We start from the raw sequence: 15,280 nt of genomic DNA on the forward strand, positions 1-15,280 counted from the left end.
CCATTCAGCCATAACATTATGACCATGCTGAATGTTCATAGACTCTTGGGTCTTGTGGTGTATGTGCTGCGTGTATTAGGCTTCCCGCCTACAGAAGCTATCATGTTCATCACATTCATTTCTGGGGGGGTGGTTGCAGTGTTGGTAAACACTTCTTACTCTTGCTGTCTACTTTAAACTAATACTAAGCTCTACTGCTTCAATATAAAATGTTTAATTCAGTAGAAATACAAAAAATGCTTAGGAATGTTGAAATTATTAGTATATTGTATGTATGTAAAGGCACAGATGCACTTTTTTCCAAACAAATCAAAACATTTAAATAAAATGAGTGTTACTATCCTATAATTGCATGACTCATCGGCTTACGCTCTGTTTACATTGAGTTGAGTTTACACCAGCAAAACATACAAAATAACTTGGAACATGAATAAACAAATGACAGATTTGTGTAAGACCTCGAGAGAAAACCTTTCAGGACATTTCACAGCTAAATGCATTAATTGGCAAAAAACAAGATTGAGTGATAAATAAGAAGTCTCAAATGAAGTATTTCAATATCATGAGGTATGTGACCTCATTAAAAGATGCAGATAATCTTTATAAATCTCCACTAAGTACTGGAGAAGTGTGAAAACCACCTTTTGAAGAAGCAAAACTTCAAAGACTTGTTGCACAAAGCATTTTATCAAAGATGTTCCTCAAAGTCAGTGTGAAACATTAGGTCAGACAAACCAATAAGTAGTGATGATAGCATGAATAATATTGATGTTTCCTTTTAAAAGTAATAATGGTTTTCCTTGTCCTTTAAGCTTGTTTAAACCGTTGCACAGATGTTAGGAGTTATTCTAAGTAAGAATAACTCTTAATAAATTATTTATACCCTTTAAATTTGTTCACATTTCTTTTACTTTATAACCACAAAGGTGTTTGTATTTTACTAGGATTTTATGTGGTAGACCAATGCACAATAGTGCATAATTGTAATTGTAGAAATTGTAGAAAAATCATTGGTGGTTTTAACTTTTTTTTCCCACAAATACAAATCTGAAAAGTGCGGCATGCATTTGTATTTAGCTCCCATAAATAAATTATTTGTTGAACCACCTTTCACTGCAATTAGAGCTGCAAGTATTTTGAGCTATGTTTCTACCTGCTTAAAGATACAAACTTTGAGATTCTCAACTGGATTTAGGTCTGGACTTTGACTGGGCCAGTCAATATGAATATGCTTTGATCTAAACCCTTCTATTATAGCTCTGGCTGAATGTTTAAGGTCATTGTCCTGCTGGAAGCTGAACCTCCACTCTCAAGTCTTTTGTAGCTTCTTACAGGTTTTCATCCAGGATAACATTTTATTTAGCATTGTTCATCTTCCCATAATCTCTGACCAGCCTCCTTGTCTTTCCAGAAGAAAAGCTTCCCCATTATATGATGCCACCACTGCCATGTTTTAGGTTTAGTGGTATGTTCAAGGTAACGTGTAGTATTAATTTTCCACAAGACAAAGCATTTTGCACACAGACTAGAAAGTTCAGTTTTGCTCTCCTATCTGACCAGAGCACTATTTCACATTTTTGACATGTCCCCCACATGTTTTGAGGCTAACTGCACTCCGGGCTTCTTGAAGATCACTTCCAAAAATATTTTCCCTCTTGGCACTCTTCCATTAAAGTCAGGTTTGTGGAGTGCAAAACTAATAGTTGACATGGGCCTTTTGGCTCCTTCTCTGGTGCTCTTTTCACCCGGCCTGTCAGCTTAGGTGAACAGCCATGTCTCGGTAATCATGCAGTTGTACCATATGCCTTACATTTTCAGATGATGAATTGAACAATTCTCTTTGAGATGTTATGCAATTCAAAACCAAGGAACACAGTTTGCTGTATTTCTGTCTTCATGATGCTTTTAATGTTCTGTAACAAACCTCTGAGGGCCTTCAAAGAACAACTGGATACTGAGAACACCTTACACAAAAATGGAATCTTCTGAAGGCTTTTCATCTGGATTTTATTTAGGATTATCAGAGTAGAGGGGTTGGAATACAATACCACCACAGTTTTTGGATCTTTTTTTGTAAAAAGAACACTGAAAAAGCCTTTTTACCTTTCACTTTACAGTACTCTACTTTGTGTTGGTCCATCACATAACATCCAAATTAGATACATTGACAGTTGTGGTTGTAACGTGACTAAATGTGAAAAGGTTAAAGTTGTATGAATGGTGTTGCAGATTACTGTAAGTCAAATTTAATGAAGGGAGGTGATTTCTTCAGCACATCCTTTTACAAAGGTTAGATACATCATCTTATCAAAAAAAAAAACTGTTTCAAATTGCTGTGCTTCGTCTTGCTATGCCATGCTTTGCACTTTTCTCCAGGACCCAAACTTTCAGGTTGAGTTCAGCTGATTCCTGCAGCATGCTTTTTGTCTTTGATCCTAACACCTTCTGCAAAGGAATGCAAGCAAACATCAAGTGTATTTGTCTGGTGCAGCACTGCAGTATGTATGGCTGAATACTGTTTTGTGACTGTCTTTGTTATCCTGTTTATCCACCAAGTTGCAGTCAGCATGTCAATCACAATATTAAATGTCTTCCTGGTGTCACTTTCAGCTGTGTTTGCAGTATCTCTCAAACACATCATTGTGCTGGCATTAAAGCACTGACATACAGTGACCATGTTGCTGAAATGAGGTCTTATTTGGATTGAAAACAGGCACCTAAACATTTACACATGGAAGGATATTAAATTAGGAGTTAGGGTGTTGAATGAATTAGACTTATTTAATTTAGCAAGTTTATTTTGTAGCCAATAAAAAGTGTGGTTCATTCACTTTGAGTTATGCAAGTAGATTATACAGTATTGTGTTAGCAGCAGTGTAGATGAGGCAGGGATACTATGTTTTTATCACCAGGGATTAACTAATGCTCAGTATCTGCCTGGTTTTTTGTGTGAGCAGGTCTCGCAGCGTCGTTGGATCCGCTTCCTGCCGTTCTGATCTGGACTTAGAAACAGCTCGTAGATCCTCATTCTGGTGCCGCGTCCTCTGGTTTGCGCTGCCTTTCCAGCTTCTCCTGCTCCTGTTGGTGGTCCTCGCCTTCCTGTTGCCGCTGGCAGAGGAGGACTACTGCGCTCAGTCCAACAACTTTGCTCATTCTTTTTACCCAATGCTCAGCTACACGAACGGGCCTCCTCCCGTGTAGGTGAGCTACAAGAATTTCCTGCTTCCCCAATTTGGCTTCCATGGGACGGGAATGAGAATTGTGCTCATCTGGTGAGCAAAATCTAGCCTAATGCTTTGTAAATTCAAGACTTATTTTGGTTTAGCTCAGAGTGGACATCTGCTGGACGAATTTACGGGTCCTTCATATATTTTTTTCTGAAGAAGACTGTCAGTAGAAAGCACCAAAGTTAAAAGCTGAAAGATTGCCTCGGACAAAAAAAAGGAACATTAAACAGCGTCACTGCATTTTGTTTAACCTGTATTTGGGCATGTGGTTTTAATATTTACTTTCATTTATTACATTTATGATTGTGTCTGTGGTAAACTGTTCATTTTAACTTGAACTGCATACATTTATGTACGTGTGTCAAGCCAGGTCAAGCGTTTTATTATCAGATACAAACTAATATCAGCCATCCATGGTGTTTTTACATTCTGCTTTTTATTTTTTCAAATGATCTGATATATTAAAGATTTAAACTTATGACACATAAAACTATTGTATATTTTGTATGACTGTTGGTTGAGTATAAAATATATAAAAGTGCAGAACTATTTAACATGTGTACATAGTGCAGAAGATTACCACAAAATAATTATGTTTATGCAACTATGAACAATAATGAATGCCAAATCCTCACTCTGAATCCTGTCTTTTATTTGATTTTCCTTTTTCCATTATATCAGTGAACATAACTTCAAAGGCTTGTTTTTGCTTATTTTAACTGCAAAATGTTTGTTATGATTTTAGAGGCAAATACCACATTTGTCAGTAGTTATTAGACATTTGGTATACATGTAAGACCTTTTTAAATGTCAGCAAAAGGAGAACCTGAGCCAGGAGCATCCAGGGTGCAACAACTTTCAGGATAGTCAGGAAGCGGAGGAAGACTATGGTGAGTAGAGCGATGCCAGGGTGTAGCATCATGGTGATGGCAGAAATGATGATGATGAGGATTGTGAAGAAGTTCCTGAAGTAGTTTGATAATTTCATAATTTGAAAGAGACAAAGATGTAGAGTTCAGGTCAAACGTTTTAGAAACCTTAGATTGGAAATCCTCGAGCTACAACGAAAGAAGAAAATACCGTGAACTCAAGGTTTAAATTCTAAATTAGGTCTGAGATTAGAGCCTTGTAAAAGTATTCATACTCCTTGAAATTTGTCACATTTTGCCACATTGCAGGAATAAACTTGAACGTTAGATTAGGATTTTATGTGACAAACCAACACAAAGCAAGAGCATAATTCTACAGTAGAAGGAAAGTTATTTATGGTTTTCATGATATTTTTGCAAAGAGTGTACATAAATTTCTATCTTTAGAGACCCAAAGCTGGTAGAGAAATACCCCAAAAGACTTTCAGCTGTAATTGCAGCAAAACAGTTCTCCGAAATATTGAGTCAGGGAGGTTTAATATTATTGTATGCATGCTCTTTTTACATTTTTACTTGTAAAACCCTTTAAAATTTCATTTCACTTACACTTTACACTTTTTGTGGTTATGTGACCAAATGCGAAAATGTTCAAGGGGTATGAATACTTTTGCAAAGCACTGTTAGGGGTTGATAAAACTTTGATGATCATAAGAAATTGCCATTTAATAGAGGTTGATTCATAAATGTTTTCTAACCTACGTGGAACGTTTTGATTTTAGACCACTTGTTAAATACACAATTTGTTTATGGAAGAATAGTTTTGGTTTCCTTCCAGCTTTCTTATCTAATCTTGTGACTTTCCTCTAATGGGTCAAGAAAATGAATGGATAAAGAAATGAATCCATTGGCAATGCTGTGTGGGGAAATGTTACGACTGCTGTCGTAGACCAAACTGGAACACACTCACCTCCTTTTGCCTCTCAGACAGCTGAACCAGGCTCTCTCTGAGGATGTTGAGTTGCTCTTGGTCCTCTTGTCTTCTCCTGATCCTGCAGATCTGAGCTTACTGTGCTCAACTTCTGCTCCACCTTTGCTTTCCCATCCACCAGCTGATTCAACTTCAGTTTCCGCTCCTGCACAGTCTGACTCTGTTCCACGACTTTCAGCTTAGCGTGTTGAACACAGCGGAGACCCAAATATGGATGTTTGTGCTCAGTCGAACAACACTGACTTTGATTAGATTGGCTAATAACTCTGGCACTTGCAAAAGTGTGGATGTCACAAGATCAAGACAGCTTATATACTTGATTCAAAATTATATCTGTGGCTTTCTACCTATCAATACTTTTAATCTAACACAAATACATCATGCATTACAAGGTAAAAGTGCCTCTAAAGTGACTTTGAATCCAAACCCATCTCCCCTCTACCTTGAGCTCGTTGGTGTGGGTGAGTTGGGCCTTTAGCTCAGTATTGGACAGCTTGGCCGCCTTCAGTTCTCCTTGGAGACACTCCAGCCTTTTTTTTTAGCTTCCGAGCCTCTAGAAGTGCATCATTTTGTTCAAAAGCCAGCTCAGATCGACTTCTCTTCTCTTCCTCTGGGTCTGAAACCTTTTTCTTCAAAAGTTGGATGTGGAGTTATTTTCTTTCTAGTTGGTCCTTTTGTGACTTTACCTGTAAAGATTGAGGAGATTTTTTGTTTTGTTAAGTAAAGAAACAAACGAGGGTTTCTGCCTATTGTATGAGCTTCTAAGTAAGTCAAAGCCATATTTCTGTCTTTTGCTCTCCGACAAAGCAGCTGCCTCTTGCCTGACAAGTTGTTCAGCTCGTGACTGGATGAGTTTCAGCTTCATTTCAAAGCCCAGATCAGGATCAATACGGTCAACCTTCATCATCACAGTCAGCTGTTCCAGAAACTCTTCACACTGCAGAGAAATTGTAATCAAAGTGCTTAAAAGATTATCATCAATCTGTTTCCTAAAACTGGCGCTAATTTCCACCTACATCCTTGACTTCACTCACTTGTTTCTTGCTGTTTCGTAGTCCATCCCGATGCATGTCTGCTCTCAGCAGCTCAGTCTCCAGACTTTCCAGGTGCCTCTTCAGGTCCTGGACTTGATGCTCGGCATGCTGAGCCCTCTGCAGTGTGCCGAGCCGGAGCTCCATCTGTTCTTTCAGCTCCTCAGAGGTGTGATGCAATCTCATCTCCATCTCTGATACAGTCTTTAAAGCCAAGAAAAACTAAATTAATAGTTACAGAACGCAAGTGTAGACTAGACCTGGTTTTCAGTATTTTTTTTTACGGAAAAACAGTAACAGTTAAAATACTAAATAAAATATACTTGGACTTTTATGTATTTGGTTGTGTTTTTACACTACTAATTTAAATCAATAATTTTTAATATAATGATAAATATTATTGATGCTTCAGCTTATTTTTACTTATTCATGACCCTTGAACTTTTCTACCTGTTCTCACGTTACAAGCACAAACTTTAATGTCCTTGATTTTATGTGGTAGACCAACACAGAGGAGTGCATAATTGTAATAAGGAAGGAAATTAAAATGAACCATTGTGGATATTCTCAGCACGATGTCCCACACCAGCCATGACTTGGTAGGTCTGTTGTTGTCCTATACTCGTTCCCTTTTCAGATGATGGATGGAGCAGTGTTCAGTAAGATGTTCGAAGCTTGTTTTCTAACCTAACCTTCCTTTAAACTTCTCTACAACTTCATCCCTGACCTCTGTGATATGCTCCTTGGTCCTCATAATGCTGTTTGCTAATGTTCTGTAATAAACCTCGGAGATCTTCACAGAACAGCTGGATTTATCTTGAGATCAAATTACACACAGATTAGTAAATAGGTGACTTCTAGAGGCATCTGGTTGCCCTGTATTTTATTTAGGGGTAACAGAGTGAAGTGAGCTAAACACAGATGCTCACCACCCATTTCAGATTTTTATTTGTAAAAAAAAAAAACTACGTGTTATGTTCCTTCCACTGCATAATTGTGTGGTTGTAAAGTGACAATGTGGAAAAATGTAAGGAGAATGAATACCTTTGCAAGGCAATAATAAAATATAGCAAAGGGGTTGCCACTGGAGCAAGGAGTGTATCAACAGCTAATTTGTGATGTTGTGTATTTTTTAACTATTAAAAGTTAAAATGAGTTCAGATTAAATCATCAGACATATTTGATGGGACTTGTCACCTTATTACAGATGTTGTCCAGATTGTGTAACACATCTTTCTCTGTGTGCAGGATGACATGTTCAGTCTTCTCCTGCACTAGACAGGCAACCTTTTCCAGGAACTGCTGATGTTTCTCCATAGTAGCCTGGGCCTTTTCCTGAAACTTCTCTACTTGTTTCTCCAAGCAGCAGGACTCTTGCCTGGCTGCCTTTATCACTCTCCTGCTGGCTTCAAGGCTTTCACTTAGGGTCTGTTTCTCTGTCTCAACACCCTTCCTTCCCACCGCCAGGTCTTCCAACTCCTGAAAGAGCCAGCATCACATGTTGTCTTAACTTTTTTTTCAAATGGACAGAGGCAGACAGGTAAATGGATTTTTAGATTAATATTTTCAGTTTTAGAAATTCTAAATAATTCAGTCAAATTGTATCTAGCAGATAAACATTCATTTATTCATTCAGTTTGACATTCATTTGTTGAAATCAAAGAGAAAACATAACTAAAATAACTTAAGTGCCGAATCCTAACAAAAAAAAGCCAATTTAAGAATAAATCTAACTAAAATAGAGGTTAAAATAGTTTGAATTTGTCTTTCTACCACTTTAAGTGAATCAAGTGTTGCTGAACTGCTGGCTGTCTTCTTCCTCTCCTGGTCCAGCTCAGCCATCAGCCTCAACGCCGTTTCTCTGCTGGCTTTACACTCCAGCTCACATGATTTGACACTCTCCTCCAAAACAGCAATCCTCATCCTGAGTCGCTCCTTCTCATGAGACAAGTAATCAAAGGTAAATTAACAATTTCACAGATACAGTTTACACTCTACGTTTTTTTTTTTGTCAGAAAGTTTTCAATAAAGAAAATTAGAAATTGTAAACTAACCTCATCAGAACTTTTCAAGATTTCCATAACAGAAGTTTACCAGAAGTGAAGCCACATAAATAACTTGTTTCTGTTGTATGACGTTTCATGGCAACAGCCTTTACATAGCTCAACCAGAGGGGGCGCTACAGCGCAAGCACTTTAACTTTTATATTTAAACAAAACTTTCAGAGGTCCTACAAGATGTTATATTCAACTTTTATAGTGGAACATCTCCAGTTGAGCTGAATCAGTACCACTGTTCCCTTCGGACCCATTTACCCACTACTTTTATGAGGCTCTCGCTAACACAAATACATACTGTGTAACGCATACCAGAGTAAACTGCAGTATAAACAAAGATCCTTTTATGTCAAGAATACTCATTCTTTTGTCACATTGTTATCTATTTGTAAATAATAAAAATTTCAATCATGAACAGGTGTTTTAAGCTTGTGGAAATATAAATGCCTTATTATTAGAAGTGTGGAAATATAAATGCATTATTATTAGTAGGTAAGACTAAGATATATTTGGGACTTTGCTGTTTATAGATTGATTTTTATTAGGAGTTTTTAGTTATGATAGCTAGAAAAACATAATAGTAGCCTCTAGTATTATAGAGTCCAGTTTTTACACAATGAGTGTTTATTATTCAAGGTTGAAGCTTGCAGGTGTTTTCTGTTTGTATCGTGAGGAGGCATGGTACTCCTCTCCCTGAAGATTTCTGAAGACGTGTGGGAAACAATTCTTTAATTAAATGATGAAATGTATCTCTGTTTCTTTGATGCTGTTGCTGGGCAGACATCCACAGACAGAATGATTGTGTATGTGTACTGCATAGCAGCGTGGGGTATAAAATGTAATGTAACACATCCCCCAGTGAGACAACACACAGAGGTTTCCAGGTACCAGTGTAAGTGTGATGTCTCCCTCTCTGAATTCACATTGGTTTTATTAAACTTGTGGAAACGTACAACTGATCTCTGACTGAGGATTGTCCTTTGGGGTGCCAAATAAAAAGAGTCTATGAGAGGTGAGGAGTAATGTAAGAGTTAACGGACGGCCAGTGACGTTTTCCTACCTCGACAAGCTCCACCGTCAATATGAGTTTTCCAGTCATTTCTGTGCTGTTGCCATGGTGCTTCTACATGGTGTGTTACGGCCACGAGCGACAAACTCATGCTGCATTCAAGTACACCTTGTGCACCAGAGTTACTAAACATATGCATTCCAAGGCAGATGTCACCTGTTTTGATTGTAACCATCTATTAACCCTATTAAAAAAAGATTTAGCAAAACCACATGATTAGATAAGATGTTCTTGAGATCAATTGTTTTATAACAACACCCAAAAAGTGTTTTTATTGATTACCCTTTTAAATTGTGTTATTGTTTGAGATGCCTTTCTCATTTCCCATCCCAAAAAACGTTTTGAATGAATGAAAATAACTTTAAACCTAAATATGTAATAGTTGGGTTTACCTGCAAATGTAGATAATCTCCGTTGTTGATTGTTCAATAAAGTTTAGACAAAATTATTTATTGTGTACCACTTGACTTGAATACACCATGGAGTTAAAGATGGCAGCCGTAAAATGGGTTGTAGAGTCGCAACTAGTGGTGAATCGCATTCCGACACAACACATAGTAATTTTTATTTTGTGTGATATGAACAAACATCATCGCATGTCAATAGCCCTGACCTTACTCTTTCTTCACATTGTAGCACAGATTTCATGGAGTATTTCATGGAGTTTTAAAGTAAACTACCCGGTATGAGTTTTACCTGCAAAAATCCCGATGGTAAACAGGAAGTTCAACCTGTGCTAGGAGAAACACGCCTCCTGGGTCAGTCACACAAGCTGTTAAACAGCTCAGCAAGTTTATGGTTTTCTTTTAACATATCGTAACCGTTGTTTGATTAACTCTGGCTTGTTTAGAGGCGCTTCGTTCTCCACCCTTGGTAAGCTAAAGGCTAATGTTGCACGATGGTTTGTAGCATGCTGGCTGTTAGCATGTTTTCAGAGGTTATTACCTGCTCTGAACCGCTGTAGGTTTTACTGTTATATTATCTGAGTTTATTTATATGTGTAAACCCTAAAAAACCATTAGTGGGGATAATCTGAATTGGTTTTGACAAGGTCAGTTTTAGTAATTTTGGTTCCCACTTCTCTTGAGATAACCTTGAATAAAAATGTGTAAAATTAAATTAGCTGATGTACAATTTTGACAAGATACAAATTGGTTAGCAAGTTATGCTTCTTGTAACATAAAAGTTCTTTGTAATTGTTCTGTATTTTAATTTTTCCCCTTTTATTGCAGACCACCTTTGCATCAGTCTGTGGAAGATGCTTCTTCGGACATTGTGGTCGAGACTGGGAGCTCAGCGCCTTGCTGGGAGCAAACCAGTCTGTATTGTTCCTTCAACCCCTCTCACCCAATGTTTGAACCACAATAAAAATGAATCCACCCCAAGGATTCACTCCTGGTCAAGTATAGGCACAAGGACCTTTTATTTAAAGACATTTCACCAGCAGCACATGCAGAAAACACAAGCTTATCCTGCTGTGGATGGGTTTAAAAATTATAGTGTTCCTCTTTCAACTTTCCCTGGGATGCAGATCAACTGGAGATGTGATCAGGCTCGTTTTTATTCATCCAATATTGTAAAGTCAGTGCTCAAACCGACATTACAACCAGCAATGGTGCCTCCTAAAGGAAAGAGGCCTCCTAAAGGGCCGCGAACGAAACAACCTTCTCGGGCCAACCAGCCTTCAATGAAAGAGGATGAGGTGATTCATTGTAGTCATTTTCTTCCTTCCATCTGTAGTTCCATCAGTAATTCAGGTGTGATTTTATTTATTTTTTGTCTGCAGGATATGATGCAGTGCATTGCCTTCGCAACAGCAGACCAGTATCATTTGCCAACACTTAGCCATGACTTGATAAACCACGGCTTCCAAGAAATAGATTTACCAAGAGGTGTGACCCAAGGAGATGTTATATTATAACGCAACTCAGTAGATCAGCAGCGCTGATCCGTTTTTCTCATGGTCCTGTTTTTATTTCAGATGCATCAAACGTCCTGGTGATAAGCACTGAAAATCCTGCTAAACCAGATGATGATGCACTTATCTTTTTCTTCAGGTAGCAACTATCGACTTCATTTTGAACACTAAGTGACTTTACAGGTTTCTATACTTTAATGTATATTGTTTTTCTTTATATTGAAGTATCAGATAGTTACAGTCGTTGAAAATATTAAATATATTCATCAGCTAGTTGAATATCATTTTAATTTTGGACTTTAATGATCCATTAGAACTACAGTTTGTCCCCACTGAGGTTGAAATGATTAGTCAACAAACAGCCTTAATGAATTTGGTGCACAGGTTTGAATTTCTTGTGGATTTTCTCAAATCTTTAAATGGTCAAAATTATGAATAAGGGCTCTAATATATACATGCAGTCTCACTCATTTAAATGTGCCTTAGCAAGTTGCCCCCCGCCCACACACTTTCTGTAGATTGTGACAACCGTCTGGCATAATTTGGGGGTTTCTTTGTTTTGCGCTGAAGGTGGCCATTATGTCTTATTTATTATGTATTATTGATGGTAGGAACATCAGAGAGAGGAGGGGAAGACCTGCAGCATGTAGGACTATAGCCTCTATGTCTGCTACACCTGTCAGACCTGGATTTTAAGCATAGTTCCCACATTTTCAATATGTTTAAGATTAGGACCATACCAGACCTTTAATGGTGGGCTGCTTTATTCAATCAGAAACGTTCTGATGTGAGCTGGAAACACTGCCTTTCTAAGAACCCAATTGTGTCTACATTTCAATCATCTGACCCACAGCGTCACCCTCAGGTTGAAGGAATTTGGTTAAGGTGTTTAAGATCAACCCAGGAACCACTAAGTCTCAAACTGCAAGGTGCTGGGACACCAGTCTCATGGTCCACAGTGAAGATACTTTAATATCATGTCTGACTGAAATGATGCTCACCATGAAGGAAGCCCTTTCTCATTTAACATGTTTAACCCTACAATGTCCTCAATTAGATAAAAAGAACTGCCTTCTGGAGAAAGGTTTTTTATGGGCAGACAAGATAAAGCCGGAGCTATTTAGCACAATGATGAAAAGTGTTTGGGGAATTTGTACCAATCTTCAAGCATAGGGATGGCAGTGTCATGCTGAGGGTAGTTTACCTGCTAGTATTACTGGTGCATTGCACTAAGTGGGTGGAGTAATGAAGAAGGATGGCTTCCTTCATTTTTTTTTGATCCACAGCTAGCTGGTTGAAACTTGGACATGATTTGAGGTTCTAAAAGGAGAATGATCCAAAATACAGATCAGAGCTGGTTTCAGAATGGATAAGACAAGCTAACGTTTAGCATTTGGAAATGTCTCCACCTCAGCTTTATAAAAGCCAGATTCATTGCCCAGAACAAAATCTGTTCACATAGAAGAAAGCAGTGTAAAAAACTTGTTTTTCTGTCTCATCTGATGCTCCGTGTTGGTCTTGGTTTTGGGTTTTTTTTTCTTTACTTCTACTTCTTTTGATATTCCAAATCTAAATTTCAGGGAAGGATCCGTGGTTTTCTGGAACGTTGAGGAGAAAGAGGTAAATAATACTTCTTTCCAAACTAAACGTGTTCCTAAGTTGTGTCATCTATTGAGAATGGAATTTGTTTTCATTTCCTGCAGATGAAAAAGGTTTTGAGATTATTGGAACATCATGAGATCCAGCCTTACGAAGTTGCTCTAGTACACTGGGAAAATGAGGAGATCAACTACACAGTGGGAGAGTGCGATGTGCCACCACTGTCAGTTTTATTTCTCAGCGCTCCTAAATGCTTTCTGATCGTTCTAACATCTAAATCTTCTTCTCCTCAGAGGAAACACAAAGCTTGAGAGAGGCAATTTCATCCTTAGTTACGAGATGGATCAGCATGAGGCTGTTCTTGAGAAATTTGCATTTTCTAATGCACTCTGTCTGTCAGGTGAGAATCTAATCTTTACGGAAAAATACTACTAACTTGCTTTGTTTTTTGCTGATGCGTTGGTTTTACTGTAATCTTGTTTCTTCAGTGAAGTTGGCGATATGGGAGGTGGCGTTGGACAACTTTGTAGAGTCGATTCAGTCAATTCCAGAGGTACAACTGTCAAGATGGAAAGAGACTTTATGCATGTTTAATAACATGTAATGTATGACTATATGGCAGATCATGCATATACGTTGTTATTTGAGAACATTAATATTAATGTAATTTGCTTTCTTTAGATGCTGAAGTCTGGCAGAAGAATCAAACTTTCTTCTGCTGAGGTTATGCAGAAGATAGGAGAGCTTTTCACATTAAGGTAAATTCATTTTTCTCCAAATAGCAACTCTCTCCTTTTTTTATTTTAGGACTTAAAAGAAAGCCAAAGCTTTTCAGTTAATCATGGCGCCAGCCTCTTCACTTAGTTTACTATTTTTACCAGTTCTTCGCTCGATTGAGTTTTCAGTCGATGTGTCTGTGCCATCGTGTCCTAAATCGCCGACCTCTGGCATGACCAGAACTATCCAGCCTTTGCTATTTACCTCCTTCTCCGATAGACACTGCATCAACCTGAGGTCCGACCTGCTCCTCACCCCTGATTTCTACTGGGACCGAGAAAACTTGGAAAAGCTTTATGACAAGACTTGCCAGTTCCTGAGCATCAACCGCAGAGTCAACGTAAATAATAGTCTATTAAGTTCTTAAAAGAGCTGTAGTGAGACATTCAGCCTCCTCCTTTAAGCATTTTGTGTGATTTATTTATTTTATTTTAGGTTGTGAATGAGAAGCTGGAACATTGCACACAGCTGACAGACCTGATGAGGAGCCACTTGAGTGAAAAGCACAGCTTGAGGTTGGAGTGGATGATAGTCATCCTCATTACCATCGAGGTAAAGTGGGTTTACTTCAACCTTTATTTACAGTCCCCTGCAAAATGATTCATTCATATGTGTTACGTTTAAACAAAAATTCCACAGTTTTTTTGGGGGAATTAAACATGAAATACAAACACAAAGTAGCGCACTATTGCATGAGAAACGGAATTTGTGATCAGGTCCTTTTTATTCTGAGACCCCTAAATAAAATCCAGCGCAACCAGTTGCTCTCAGATGTCGCCTAATTAATAAACAGAATCCACATGCGTGCTCGGTTTAATAACAGCAGTTCTGTGAACCCCTTAGAGGTTTGTTAGAGAACATCAGTTAACATTCAGCATTACAAAGACCAAGGAGAACAGCAGACTGGTCAGGGAAGTGGTGGCAAAGTTTAAACCTGATACTTTACATCCAGTTTGACTAACCTGGAGATATTTGGCAAAGCAGAGTCTTTAGATGAGCTTATGAGGACCTGCCACCTTAATTGCAGTGGTGATTGTTTACAAAAGTGTTGCTCAGGGTGGCTGAGAACAAATATATGCCACACTTTCCAGATATATTTTTATAATACACTTCGAATACACTGTTAACTTTTCCCTCTACTTCACATTTGTGCTGTACTTTGTGTTGGTCTATCATATAAAATCTCAATAAAATAAACACAAAATGCAAAACAAGTTCTTGTTTTTGCAAAGCACTGTATAATGTCTTCCTTGCCTTGTGTGAAGTATTACAAATCTGTCTTGTTTTCCTTGAAGGTGATGTTCGAACTTGCGAAGATGATCTTCTAACCTGCAGATCGCAGAAAGCACGAACCTATAAATGACACCAGGGACTGCAAGAGAAGAATGCTGGACTCTACTGAGGAACTCGTTCACTGTTGTCAGTGACTCACTGAAGCCACTGCAAAATGTGAAGGGGATCTGATTATGTTAGGTTTGGTACTCCTAAATTGGATGAAGGAACACTTTTCAAACACACAATATATATCCATCAATCCATCATTGTTTTAGTATCTGATCGAATAATGTTTATTAGCCTGGCTGGGTGTGTGTTCTGATTTTTGTTCAAACTTGTTGGGTATTTTTTTATTTAAATCTTAAGTGAACCCTGAGGTCACCTTTACCAAAAACATCATTCATGCAACTTATTCATGTTAAAAGAAGGAAATATAAATGCATAAGTGAATGTATCTAGGGTGAGTGCTG

The 15,280-nt window shown here is 38.0% G+C and overlaps 3 protein-coding genes across 7 annotated transcripts in view; 2 read left to right on the forward strand and 1 right to left on the reverse strand.

Annotated features, from left to right (window-relative positions):
• The window catches only part of syne1b (spectrin repeat containing, nuclear envelope 1b), a 138,930-nt gene extending 135,069 nt beyond the window's left edge, over positions 1 to 3,861 (forward strand). For all 3 annotated transcript variants that reach the window (XM_047345974.1, XM_047345975.1, XM_047345976.1), the window contains one exon: positions 2,958 to 3,861. In XM_047345974.1, the coding sequence (XP_047201930.1) occupies positions 2,958 to 3,201 (244 nt within the window). In that variant the 3' untranslated portion in view covers positions 3,202 to 3,861. The remainder of the gene's footprint in view (positions 1 to 2,957) is intronic.
• Positions 3,473 to 9,392, reverse strand: ccdc170 (coiled-coil domain containing 170). Its single transcript, XM_047345977.1, is given in 10 exon segments — positions 3,473 to 4,285; positions 5,064 to 5,133; positions 5,135 to 5,262; positions 5,527 to 5,622; positions 5,624 to 5,780; positions 5,858 to 6,021; positions 6,119 to 6,319; positions 7,313 to 7,594; positions 7,889 to 8,050; positions 9,233 to 9,392. Coding segments are annotated over 10 exon segments (1,554 nt in total). The 5' UTR covers positions 9,272 to 9,392; the 3' UTR covers positions 3,473 to 4,030.
• A 339-nt stretch (positions 9,393 to 9,731) lies between these two features.
• rmnd1 (required for meiotic nuclear division 1 homolog) lies at positions 9,732 to 15,264 on the forward strand. 3 transcript variants are annotated; one of them, XM_047345360.1, is made up of 12 exons: positions 9,732 to 10,114; positions 10,474 to 10,943; positions 11,028 to 11,133; positions 11,223 to 11,298; positions 12,740 to 12,779; positions 12,863 to 12,981; positions 13,052 to 13,158; positions 13,247 to 13,311; positions 13,440 to 13,516; positions 13,755 to 13,875; positions 13,971 to 14,087; positions 14,831 to 15,264. In XM_047345360.1, exons 2-12 carry the CDS (start codon positions 10,500 to 10,502, stop codon positions 14,861 to 14,863), a joined length of 1,305 nt encoding a protein of 434 aa, XP_047201316.1. In that variant the 5' UTR covers positions 9,732 to 10,114; positions 10,474 to 10,499; the 3' UTR covers positions 14,864 to 15,264. The 3 variants fall into 3 exon arrangements, with proteins under 3 accessions (XP_047201316.1, XP_047201314.1, XP_047201315.1); XM_047345358.1 differs by having other exon boundaries at positions 9,732 to 9,999; XM_047345359.1 differs by having other exon boundaries at positions 9,732 to 9,999; positions 12,863 to 12,963.
• Positions 15,265 to 15,280: the final 16 nt, after the last annotated feature.

Source organism: Girardinichthys multiradiatus, chromosome 19 (genome assembly GCF_021462225.1).
Source record: "Girardinichthys multiradiatus isolate DD_20200921_A chromosome 19, DD_fGirMul_XY1, whole genome shotgun sequence".
Classification (NCBI taxonomy): domain Eukaryota; kingdom Metazoa; phylum Chordata; class Actinopteri; order Cyprinodontiformes; family Goodeidae; genus Girardinichthys; species Girardinichthys multiradiatus.

Excerpts from the sequence above, each read along its gene's own strand:
- rmnd1 (XM_047345358.1), top strand. The coding sequence starts at position 9,927 with ATGAGTTTTACCTGCAAAAATCCCGATGGTAAACAGGAAGTTCAACCT. Across the intron at positions 13,312-13,439 it reads CGATTCAGTCAATTCCAGAG|ATGCTGAAGTCTGGCAGAAG; the intron begins GTACAACTGTCA and ends TGCTTTCTTTAG. Across the intron at positions 14,088-14,830 it reads TCATCCTCATTACCATCGAG|GTGATGTTCGAACTTGCGAA; the intron begins GTAAAGTGGGTT and ends TTTTCCTTGAAG.